The 12,500-nt window shown below is 42.9% G+C and overlaps 2 protein-coding genes across 6 annotated transcripts in view; one reads left to right on the top strand and one right to left on the bottom strand.

Moving 5' to 3' along the window:
* Positions 1 to 12,500, top strand: part of LOC135099794 (uncharacterized) — a 390,580-nt gene that overhangs the window by 212,330 nt on the left and 165,750 nt on the right. The gene's annotated exons all lie outside the window — the stretch shown is intronic.
* On the bottom strand, positions 7,052 to 12,041 carry LOC135099709 (uncharacterized). The gene is made up of 5 exons (XM_064002175.1): positions 11,760 to 12,041; positions 9,251 to 9,664; positions 8,617 to 8,981; positions 8,365 to 8,521; positions 7,052 to 8,209 (listed from the first exon to the last, which is right to left on the bottom strand). Exons 1-5 carry the CDS (start codon positions 11,851 to 11,853, stop codon positions 7,719 to 7,721), a joined length of 1,521 nt encoding a protein of 506 aa, XP_063858245.1. The 5' UTR covers positions 11,854 to 12,041; the 3' UTR covers positions 7,052 to 7,718.

Here is a 12,500-nt window from a genome sequence, read left to right as displayed (position 1 = left end):
TCGTCTTTGTTTCTCGTTCACTCACTTCTTTGTTCACTCCAACGTCTTCGTTCACTGGTTGCAATCTTGGAATTTTCTTTGTCTGTTGCTTTGCTTTCTTATGTACATTTTTCTTTTATTTTACTTTATTTTTGTCTTGATTTTTTGTTTTATTTTTGTTCACACTCAAGCTTGTATTCATTTTCCACTCCTTAGTTTTTTTCTTTTCTTTCTTTATTTATATTTTTTTCTTTTTCAGTCTGTTATTCTTCTTAAGTCTCGATACGAAGCTTTGCTGAAAGAAAGTTTACTCAGTTAACCTTATTTTTGCATTATAATTTGTGTGTATTTTCCTTATCAAACGTAAAATTATTAGATAAAGAAAGATTTAGGACGCGCAGGAAAGAAAAAAAAAACGGTATTTTCAAAGACAGCGAAAACTAATATTATTCTCATTATTTTCTGGAAGACAAGAAGTAGAGATACTACAACTTTCTTATAAAGAGGAAGGAAGAAGATAACGAATAATATGAAGAGGAAGACTAGAAAATAACCTTACGGAAGAGAACTAGTATTAAAAGCATAGACGCTACAACTTCGTATGAGGAGAAAGAAACAGAGGAGAAAGTGGAAGAGCAGGAGGAGGAGGAGGAGGAGAAAAGAACCAGGTTTGTGGATATGAGGAGCAAGAGGGAAGGGCGAAAGAGAAGGGCAGGAAGGAAATAAGCATCAGGGTTTTAGGTTTGGGGATGAAAGAGAAATAGCTTTGGGCTCGAGTATGAAGAGGAGAAATAAGAGAAGTATCAGGTGAAGAATAAAACACTGATAAGAGTTTCTTTTTATGAGAAAAAGGAAGAAGCGTGAGAGAAAGAGAGGTTCATAGATGAGAGAGATGGATCATTCAATGTCTTGGGTATGAGAAGAAGAAACTAAGGACACAAAATAAAGGAAGAACAAACAGAAGCAGACTTGTTGGCCCTTACTGGGCTTTTTGTGGGGATTACAATATATAACATGTAGTGAGAGAGGAGGGGAAGGAAGAGGAGGAGGAGATGGAGAAGGAAGAGGAGGGGAAAAGAATTATCTGAGTTTCAAACATAACGAAGAGAAAGAGGAAATAAAGGAGAAGAAGGAGGAGATAAAAAGAATGACTTAAGTTTAACATACAAATGTAGAGGAAGAAAACAGGGAGAAGAAAAGGACCACTGTTTTGAGTATGAGAACTGAGAAAAGGGGGAGAAGGGAGAAGAAGAGGAGGAGGAGGAGGAAGAGAAGGAGGAGGAGGAGGAGGAGGAGGAGGAGGAGGAGGAGGAGGAGGAGGAGGAAAGGACCACGGTTTTGGGTATGAGAACTGAGAAAAGGGTGGGGAAGGGAGATGAGGAGTAGGAGGATGAGGGGAGGAAAAGACAGGAGGAGCAGGAGGAGGAGGTGGGGGGATGAAGGAGGAGGAAAGGACCGCTGTTTTGGGCATGAGAATTGAAAATAGGAGGGAAGGGGGGATGATGAGGAGGAGGAGGAGCAGGAGGAAGAGGACAAGGAGGGTTTGTGGGGGAATTGAGGAGGCAGACAGACAATCGGCAGGTATGTCTGGTTTACGATGAGGGTGACTGTGCCATTACTTTGATGGACGCTCCTGACGATGACTGACTCGCTCTTGCCCTCCCTCCAGCCCTCCTCCCTTTTCCCTCCTTTTCCCTCCAGCTTTCCCCCACTTTCCTCCTTCCTCCTTATTCTTCCACACCCACTATTCCCTCGACTGATTTCATCTCACTCCTTAGCCTCCTCTCTTTTTCCCTCCAGCCCCCTCTTTCCTCCCTTCTTCCCTTTATTTCTCCTCTCTTTTCCCTCCAGTGCAACATCTACCGTTCTCTTACCTCCAGCTCCTTTTTTCTCCTCTTCCTGTTCCTTCCTTCTCTCACTCTAACTCTTCCTCCCTTTTCCGTCTAATTCTTCATTCTCCTTCCCTCCATATTCCTTACTTTTTCCTCCTCCACTTCCCTCCTTCACTCCCGCTACTCATCCTTTCCATTTCCTCCACCTCCCATCTCTCCTTCCCTTCAACCCAATATTGCCTCCTTCAGTAAGAAAAGTGACGAAATAAAAGGGAAAGAAAGATGATGAAAAGGAAGAAAAAAAGGGTTAGTGCGATGGAGTGACAGAGGTTGATGCCAAGGAGGAGGAGGAGGAGAAAGAGGAGGAGGAGGAGGAGGAGGAGGAGATAGTGGTGGTGGTGGTAATATGGGAAGAGAATAAGTTTAAGAAGAGAAGAAAGAATAAAAATGAGAAAAAAAATGAAAGATGATGATGATAATGGTGATGAAAGGATGTGACGAGGACAGTTAAGAAAGAAAAGGATAGATAGATGAATTTGACACTCACATATTTCTTCAAAGCGGAGGATGGTGCCCGGTGAAGTAGAAAGGGGTAAATGAATTTGACAAGAGGAAAGACTCGTAGAGATGCTAATGTTTGTGTTAGATGATATATATTTTAATTCAGCCATTTTCCTACACGTGATGGAACAAAATTTTAATAAGAGGGTAAGGCAGAGGAAGGGGAGGGATGAAGGAATGCAAAAAGAGGGAGGGAGAGGAAGTGGGAAAGGCAGGAAAATGGACAAGGTAGTGAGTGACTAGAGGAAGCTAGTGAGTGGGTGGAGAGAGAGAGAGAGAGAGAGAGAGAGAGAGAGAGAGAGAGAGAGAGAGAGAGAGAGAGAGAGAGAGAGAGAGAGAGAGAGAAACAAAAAAACTGACAATGAAATTAAGAAAACTAATAAAATAAAAAGATAGAAAATAGGGAAATATCAATAAAATGAGGGAACATATAAAAAAAAATATATATATATATATATATATATATATATATATATATATATATATATATATATATATATATATATATATATATATATATATATATATATATATATATATATATATATATATATATATATATATATATATATATATATATATATATATATATATATATATATATATATATATATATATATATATATATAAATAAAACAACAGAACAGAACAGTGCAGTACGTCTGGAATGGCGTGGTGATGGTGTGATGGCAGTGGGAGGCAGTGAGTGGTAGTTACGCAGTGTCTGGTTAGGGGTAGCAGTGGTAATGGCGGTAATATTACTAGGGCTAGCACCGAAGTATCAGAACAGAACCGAACAGAATAAAGTAATGCGACTGAGATGGGGTGGAGGTGTAGTGGTCGTGGGCGGCAGTTAGGCAGTGTCTGGTTAGAGGTAGCGCAGGCAGTGGCAGTGACGGTAATAGTAACGCTCCAAGCTTCACCTCCACCTATGCATGCTGTGGTGGTGGTGGGATGGAAGTGAGAGAAAGTGAGCGATGGTTAGGCAGTATTTGGTTATGGGCAGCTCAGGCAGTGGTAGTGGCGGTAATAGCACTGACTCTCCAAGCTTTACCTGTGCATACGCTCAGCAAAAAAATAAAAGCCGCAACAAGTGATATACAAGATCCGCCAATACCATAAAGCACCGGGCCGTCTGTGGTTAGCGTAAGGGCGTATAATCTCGGGTCTTCAGTGGGCATCGAGCTGGGGTTCCAGAGTGCGTGATTCATGACTTGATTATTCAGAGCGTCAGCGATGTGCTCCGCAGAGGTCTTGCTCCACTGCCTCCCCATCCACACTCGACCCGAGGAGCCTTCCGTGATGAGTTACTGTACCGGCCGCTGCTCGTTCCCTTCTTGTGGACGTGTTTAGGGGGTGATGAGGAGGGGGGCATGAGTGTGTGTGTGTGTGTGTGTGTGTGTGTGTGTGTGTGCTTATTTATTAATAGCATACAGTATTTTCCTCGGTGTGTGTTCATAGAAGCATACAAGATTTCAGTATCCTGTTGACGTATCAAGCTCCTGTATGTGTGTGTGTGTGTGTGTGTGTGTGTGTGTGTGTGTGTGTGTGTGTGTGTGTCCCTAGGGTCCGGAAACACCTGGTGGCCAAGTGACAAGCAAAAGGTCTTCGGTTCTTCATGCATGTGTGTGTGTGTGTGTGTGTGTGTGTGTGTGTGTGTGTGTGTGTGTGTGTGTGTGTGTGTGTGTGTTCTCCTGCGTTTCCTTGCCTACCCACGGCGGGACGGATGCAGTCAGTTAGGTGACAGGCGAGGCGGTGCATGTTTTTAGCACGACAGGCCGCTGCATGACTTACTACCGGGCCAGTGGGAACTGAATTAATGAGTGGATGAGTGAATGAGTGAGCGAATGAGTGAGCGAGTGAGGGAGTGAGTGTGTGAGTGAGTGAGTTTGTAAGAAGCCTCGCCTCGCCTGGATAGTAACTTAGTGACTGATTATTCATGCTTGGTTTCTCTTCCCGTGGGAGTCTTCTCTCTCTCTCTCTCTCTCTCTCTCTCTCTCTCTCTCTCTCTCTCTCTCTCTCTCTCTCTCTCTCTCTCTCTCTCTCTCTCTCTCTCTCTCTCCATACTGACAAAATACAAAAAATGGTTTCATTGGCTTGGGATAATGACCTAGATAAACGATATGAAAGATTAAATACTATTATTTTTGAGTTTCCTTCTAGTAAATGTCTTAAAGAAAATTTTATAAATACGAATATATATATATATATATATATATATATATATATATATATATATATATATATATATATATATATATATATATATATATATATATATATATATATATATATATTGTGGCATTTGCACCCCTATCCCCTTCTTTGTTAAGTGATATTGAATCCAATCCTGAAAACATTACTTATACAAATTTTATCAATAAATGATAGGGGAAAACATGCTCTCGTTTAAAAAATAAAATAAAATTGCATGCATCTAGAGTCTCGTCACGATCCCAGTTTGAGGCGTCGTGAAGCGGTGGGTGGTGTGCGTGGTGTGCGTGGGAGCAGCAGGTCTTCCCGTAGTCACTGGCTCGTGGTGAGGTGCAGGGCGGCCGCTTCTCACCTGTGCCGGGAGGAGATAATTACCTGTTTCTCATTATTGCTTTCCGGTGAGCACCAAGACACCTGCTTGTTCCTGGTGGTGCTTTTCACGTCCTTCGATCCCAGGGCTGAGAGAGAGAGAGAGAGAGAGAGAGAGAGAGAGAGAGAGAGAGAGAGAGAGAGAGAGAGAGAGAGAGAGAGAGAGAGAGAGAGAGAGAGAGAGAGAGTGTGAGAGAGAGAGAGAGTGTGTGTGTAGAGAGAGAGAGAGAGAGAGAGAGAGAGAGAGAGAGAGAGAGAGAGAGAGAGAGAGAGAGAGAGAGAGAGAGAGAGAGAGAGAGAGAGAGAGAGAGAGAGAGACTCGCCATATGACTCTAGGGGGCAGCCTCGTAGTGTTTCGGTTCCTTTGTGCAGTTTTTCCCCTTTCATGTAGCGAAGACCACTACTCCTCCCCGCACAGTACAATACGAGATACATCACACGGATACTCTTTTCCATAAAACAGTCTTACTCTGAGTAGAAACTATTCCTTATACATAGGAGGACACTGTTTTTGTTCTGGTTATGGTATAAGCTGGACTGGCAGTTGAGAGAAAACGTGAAAAAAAATAAATAAAAATGAGGGAAGGAAGGAGAGGTCACTATTGGTGTGAAAGAGGGAGTGACAGCGGGAAGAAGAATGCCAGCTATAAAGAGAGCGAGACAGACACAAGAGAGATGAACCAAAATACTTCCGTTTTTGAGACTGGAAGACTAGCATGGCACCTGAAGCACCGACGGGAGGCTATGAGGCTTTAATGGATCGTAATGAAGCACCTGGCGAAGGTAAACACCGCGGTGATGGATAGCATGGTGGTTCTGATATTCTACGAGACAAAAAACCCTCCTTATATACCTGTGTCTACCTCGGCCTTAACTTCTCCCCGCCCTCTAATCCAGCCCGCCCAGCCGTCCTCGCCCTGCCATTCGTCTTCCATTCCCTTTCTCTCTCTCTCTCTCTCTCTCTCTCTCTCTCTCTCTCTCTCTCTCTCTCTCTCTCTCTCTCTCTCTCTCTCCTCCCCAGCCTACTAGGTGATGGATAGTGAGTCTGGTGTTCACGTGAGCACATGTCTGCATACAAACTATAATCCAGCCATACACACGCCCACACTAGCCCGTCCCGCTGACTTATCATCACCGCCCACCTCTACGTTTTCTTTCGTAATTACACACCTGTCTCATTAATTGGCCATGAGTAATATATGTATCTAATTACAACTTCCGTGTGAGTTATGTTCCCGGTCGTTTAAATACCACTGGGCCGGCCACCTGTCTGGCTTAGGTGCGGGTGATTTATGTGTCCCTTGCTTAACTGCTGCCCCACGAGGCTCCGTGTCAAAACTTGTAATATGTTTTCTCTCTGGGTATAAGTAATTGTGCTCCTACAATCTCCATTAATCGTTTGCTGAGGGAAAAAAATGTGTATGTACTCTTGTAGTGGTTATGTTCATGTAGTTGCTCTTTCTACCTCTCTCTCTCTCTCTCTCTCTCTCTCTCTCTCTCTCTCTCTCTCTCTCTCTCTCTCTCTCTCTCTCTCTCTCTCTCTCTCTCTCTCTCTCTCTCTCTCTCTCTCTCTCTCTCTCTCACATACTGGTGCTGGTTCTCTTATATTGAATAAGAGTTGGTGTAGAAGAGAGAGAGAGAGAGAGAGAGAGAGAGAGAGAGAGAGAGAGAGAGAGAGAGAGAGAGAGAGAGAGAGAGAGAGAGAGAGTGGGAAGGGGCCAAGGATAAGGAGCTAGAGTGGGCAGTGGAGGAAGGTCACAACTGGTGATAAGATTGGGTTAGAAAAGTCACCTTTCCTTTCTTATACTTACACCGTGAGCTACAACGTTTGTCTGAAGCAAGTCCGCGAGTGGTGAGGCTTCGTGATGCAAAGATCTGTATGATGATGCTTCTTGTGTTTTCTCTCACCAGCAGTGTCTCAATAGTCTTCTGGATTAAGCAGTGAATGGATGTTTGTAGAGATGATGTACAAATGTGAAATTGACAAAGCAGGCACCAGGGAACTTTTCGCCCACCCGAATCTATAAATTGTGTTGGGTTTTGTTTAGTTGAGTATCGGGAGTTCATTTTTCTTCAGTATGATTTATAAGAGCAACTTTGATAAAGATTTTATTCAACTCCTTAAGTTATAAACGTTTCCTCCATATCTTCATGTGGAAATATTGTAATGCAACGCCCAATTTAAGGTTGTGGCGGCGGCTGTGTATAGTCGCGAAATAAAAGGTTGTTTCGAGACTCTTGAACTAACCTATAAAAGAGTTACATATTTGTATTAAAAGTAATAACGTCTTGATTGGCGAGAATTGTACCTTGCAAGACGAAGTACACCTCACAGGGGAGGATTACTTGAAATAATGACTAGTAAATAACCATAAATAATGGACACAGCCTCAAGCAGTGGCGTTCATTATAGAGCCTCAGCGGTAGTCCGGTCCTGCCCGAGGCTCCCAGAGCCTTCCTCCAGTGATAAATCAATTAGAGGAAGGAATCTCGCAAATAGTTATTATTTTACTCACATGTGGCTGGCAAATTTATGGCACGTATGTTTACGTTGACTCGTTGTATGTTATATCTGTTTTATAGATATTAATGGTGCACTGGTATGTCTCGGTAATGGCACCTCTTGTTGACAAAAGACTCTATTGTGCGTTTGCTCCTCGAGGGTGTTTATGTACACGTCTCTCGTCACTGTACAGGCGGGTGGCGGAGGGACGGCCGCTACTTCGAGGTATTGGGACACTTGACCTTCATTCCTCGCCCTCATCATATCAAGCTTAGGTCGACAAACTCATCAGTGGAGAGATTTCTGTGTTTCCTGGGGCTGGCTAGGGATTCCGGGGTGGTGAGAGGCGTCGTCACTGTTTCAGAATTAACATTTTCCTCTCCAATGCAGCTGCCCGATTTGTCCCCTTGGGTGGCATCACCCTGGGCCTTACGACGCTGACTGCCGCGTTGAGTCGAGCGGGTCGAGGAACGTGTTGAGAACCTTTTGGAGAAGATAGCCGGTGTGGTCGAAGTGTCTTTTGTCAGTTGGCAATTGTTGGACGAGGAGCGGCGGTAGAGCACCACTGCAAGACTCACGGCAGCCACTGTTACTATGAAGTTGAGCACTACGAAAGTGAACACTGCTGGGAGCCACCTGCTGGACGTCTGCTGGCTGGTCTGAGGTTGCTGGCTGGCGTCGTCTGCTGATGGACCGTGCGTGGTCTCAGATGAGGTGGTGGTGGTAGAAGGATCGTTCCTTGCTTCAGTCACTGTAAGAGGGAAAAAAAGGTCTTGTTTAAAATTAACACTATAAGAAACAAACTTCAAATGAGTGTCATTTCTTAGCGAAGCAACAAGCTAGGAAATGCTATAGGGTTAAAGCCAAGTATACGAGCATGGAAGCATTATGACAGAGAGGCTCTACCTTCCTCATCGCCGGCACACCCCACCATCTGGAAGTGAGGGTTACAAGGCGCCACCAATCCGCCGCCCTCCTCCGCTACCTCCACCTTAACTTGCCTTTCCTTCGTCAGAGGCTTATAATCAGTAAGGTTACCTAGAGGAGCACCATCCACCACAACCTGAAAGCCAATACGTCAGTGGTGTTATATGTAACAAGTTTAGCACATTTTACAATTGTAGGCAGTTTAGCGACCAACGCATTCGTCATACTCACCCCAATATTCCCCAACTGTTTGTTCCACACTATCGTGACTTCTTTCAGGTCCCCGGCAGGTCCCAGCTCAGCCGCAGTCACATTGATGGAAAGTTTCTTCGTGGCATACGTGACGTCCATCAGAGCGCCAGGTGGAGCCAGGCCAGCGTCATTCGGGCCATGGAAAGGTATCATCATAGACAAGCTAAGGTCCTTCGCGTCCCCAGGTGGAGCCAGCTCGGGCACTGTCTTGTTGACGCGGAGATTCATCATGGGGTACCGATGCGAGCCACAATCGAGGGTCATCTGGACGAAGCTCTCATCGTGGCGCAAAAAGAATGTGTGGTCACCCGGAGCCATTGCCATAGATTTATCAAAAAGACAACCTGCAGAGGGCGAAGGAGGATTAGACTTTTTACTCAGTATCTATGAAAACGTACTATTAAGAAAACTCTAACCTGGTGTAGGAAATGCATAAAAAAAAAAAAAAACTGGTGATGTTAGTCCTCAAGTAAAAAAAAAAAAAAAAGATACACAGATTAGCGTTTTCATCACCCAGGCTTATACAAAATTAAAGTTTTCCCATCAATACAAAGATACAGCTACCAATCATCAAAAGAATCCCTCCAAATAAGTCGGGAAGCAAAGGCCTTACCGGTGACGCAGTTGAAGTAGTAGTGAATACTATGGTTCGATTTCACCCACATGTTGACTGGGGGCTGCAGACCGGTGTCAGAGAGCAATATGTGGGTACGATGCTTCCCCTGGCGCGCCATCACCTTCAGGTCCCAAACAGCAGAGACAGGGTCATCTGTTTTTCCAGCCACCTCCATCCACAGCTCCGTTATGTCGCTTTCTTCTAAATTTTTACTAGGAGCGTTAATTTGATCGCAGACTGGCGTTATGGATCCAGCCATGAAGAACAACTGGCATGTGCTGCTGGTCGTGGTTGATTGTAAAATTAACCTAGTCACAGATCTTCGTTCCTGAGGCATTACAGCGACGGATATTCGCCGTTGGAACTGCATGACCGGAGGGGCAGAGTTTTTGGTTCTGTACATCACACATTCTGCCGCAGAGATGGGTGTAAAAATTAGTTTGCCAGGTTAGCCCTCTTTTAAGTGAAGTGAAGCAAAAACTTATTGCGTTAATTCGCAACAACTGACGTCATATGGGACCGAAATATAAAACTGCATACAAATAATAATAATAATAATGATTAAATTAAAGTAAAAAGTAATAAAAATATAATAGAGTTCAAATAAAAAAAAGATAAATAAAATATAAGTAAACAAAAACCTACAAATTGAGCAGGCAGAGATAAACCTCCTCTCAGTGTGTGACATGGACTTTTGCTGATATGATTAACTGCATGGAAGATTGCGAATACAGAACCTACTGATAGTCGTGACATGAAGTATTCAACAGCATGTGCTAGAGTAATTGTAACAGAAATGGTATATTCGAGGAAAAAAAGAGAGAGAGAGAGAAAAGAGAAATAGACAAGACCAGCACCTTGTTAACAATCAATTCTGGTATGATACAAGTACCCACGACAGAGAGAGAGAGAGAGAGAGAGAGAGAGAGAGAGAGAGAGAGAGAGAGAGAGAGAGAGAGAGAGAGAGAGGTGCGGGAGGATGTCAGCACTGATAATGGCATCCTTTCGTCCCCTAAAACAGCTGCTCCTTTCTCTCTCTCTCTCTCTCTCTCTCTCTCTCTCTCTCTCTCTCTCTCTCTCTCTCTCTCTCTCTCTCTCTCTCTCTCTCTCCATACCCTTTATATTCACTCGTGTTCAAATTACCCCGGGAATACTAAAGATATTTAAAAATTTCTGCATTGTGGCGTCCCTGTCCATCGCCAAGAACTCAGACACTCACCTACACATTATCAATTTTAGTATTGTAATAGTTGTAAATCTGTGAGCTTCCTTTGACTCTTTCACCTATAACTTTTTACTCTCATTTTAATTAGGTATTTATGCAATCGGGAAAAGAAAAGAGAAAAGAAGGAAGTATTCCCTTATTCACTCTTTTCGTAAATAGACAACTTATGAATCGATTATATTATCTTGAATTTTGTGTATTTATTTATTCAACTGTTCATTAATTGATTATTTTTAAGGTAGTCGGCCACTGTTTTTTTTTTTTTTTTTTTTGGCATCGTGTTCATCTTGGATTATAGTTATTCGTGAATTTGTAGTGTTGTTTTTATAGGTAGTTAAATATTTATCCACTAATTGATTATATTTCGTAGGATAATTAACTTTTTTTTAACATTTTTAGCTACGTGTACGGTTACATTTCTTGCATCAGAGTTTCGCCTGAGTTTCCCCAGATTGTGGATTAATTACTTAGGTATTCTGTCCTTACTGTATACAACTTTGTACTTCCTCTTCACTGACACTGACTTTTTATTTTCCTGCTATGTGCAAGTATGTGTCGTGATCATACCGGTACTGTCTTAAATTACTCAGTTAATGGTTGTAGTTAGTTTCTTTTTTTTTTTTTTTTTATCTACATGTCATTCTGATTTTATATTCAAGTACATCGTAAAAGAACATATCTGACGCTGATAACATATATTTCCCTCGCTAATTACCTAGATATCTTGTCGTTCCACATGTCTCTCTTTATAGAACACATAAATTGACACGTAAATAAGTACAGTGGTGAGGAATGTACAATAAGGAACAGATTGTAATGCTATGAACTTAATCCTGTGTAACATGTCTGAGACCACTAGAACGGAGGAGAAAAGGTAGATAATAAGGTTGATTGTAATATTACGAGGCTTACTGAACATGAACTACTAAACCACTAGCACCTGTAGCAGATACGCAGAGAAAGAGAAATAGAAACAAATCGAGTATTGAGACATTTCTAGGACATGTAGTAGGGAACATTGGTGATGGAAGCAAGGGCCAAGACACAGAAATGTATCCCTGACTGGTGTCGTTCCTCTGAATGGACTGTGAAGGGAATCTTAGGAATAAACTAAGCCTTTGTTTCAATCTCTACTGGATTTTAAAGATCCTGGAAATATTTCAATACTCTGATTCTATTTGTCTTTTTCTAATTCACTACAAGTGTTGGTGATTTATCATCGCGTCTTCACAGCATTGCCACATGTTTCCTCAAATCTCTTACATTCGAAGCCTGCCTTACCTTTGGCCTGATTCTTCTGCACCTGGTCCTTCTGCGGCAGTCCGTGACACACCCACACCCCGAGAAAACACCCGAGCACCCACAACAGCTTCATGGTGAGTCTCTCTTCCAAGTCTCGCTCTCCTTTACGTGATCACGGCTTTTTATCACATGGTTATTCTACCCACTGCTAAATTTGGGTGAAATGTGAGATGTTGGTGACTGAGGGAGTGAGTAAGTGCAGGAGTGATGGAGAAAGGTGTGAGTGTTTGAGTGTGTATGAGTTGTTTGTGACTACTGTCTGTGTCCGGCCACACTCGGCTTTTTACTTTCGTTTTGTTTCCTGTCGTAGGCTGTCGACATATCTCGGCGAGGACTGGTGGTGGTGGTGGTGGTGGTGGTGGTGGTGGTACGACTATTTGTGGTGGTAATAATGGAAGTACATGTAGTGAATAGTACCAATAGTTGCTGAGTGATGACAGATAACACGCGCAGTGGTTTTAGTACGAATGATGATGGTGGTAGTGGTGGTAGCGGTGGTGGGGGTGGTAGAGGTGGTGATGGTGGCAGTGATAAGCGATAGTAATGGTGGTGATTTATCTCCATTACACACAAGCTGTCACGGTAATTCTATGGCGGACCGTACCAGTTTGAAGAAACCTCAGCGTCGGTCTAGATAAACACAGGACACAGAAGCTGCAGATAAAACTGTTTCATGCCACAACCACGGCAACAATAAGAAAAATAAATAAATAAATAAAT

This window comes from Scylla paramamosain, chromosome 1 (assembly GCF_035594125.1).
Source record: "Scylla paramamosain isolate STU-SP2022 chromosome 1, ASM3559412v1, whole genome shotgun sequence".
Taxonomy (NCBI): Eukaryota; Metazoa; Arthropoda; class Malacostraca; order Decapoda; family Portunidae; genus Scylla; species Scylla paramamosain.
The sequence above is the reverse complement of the archived record's forward strand: the minus strand, read 5'-3'. Positions and strand labels throughout refer to the sequence as shown.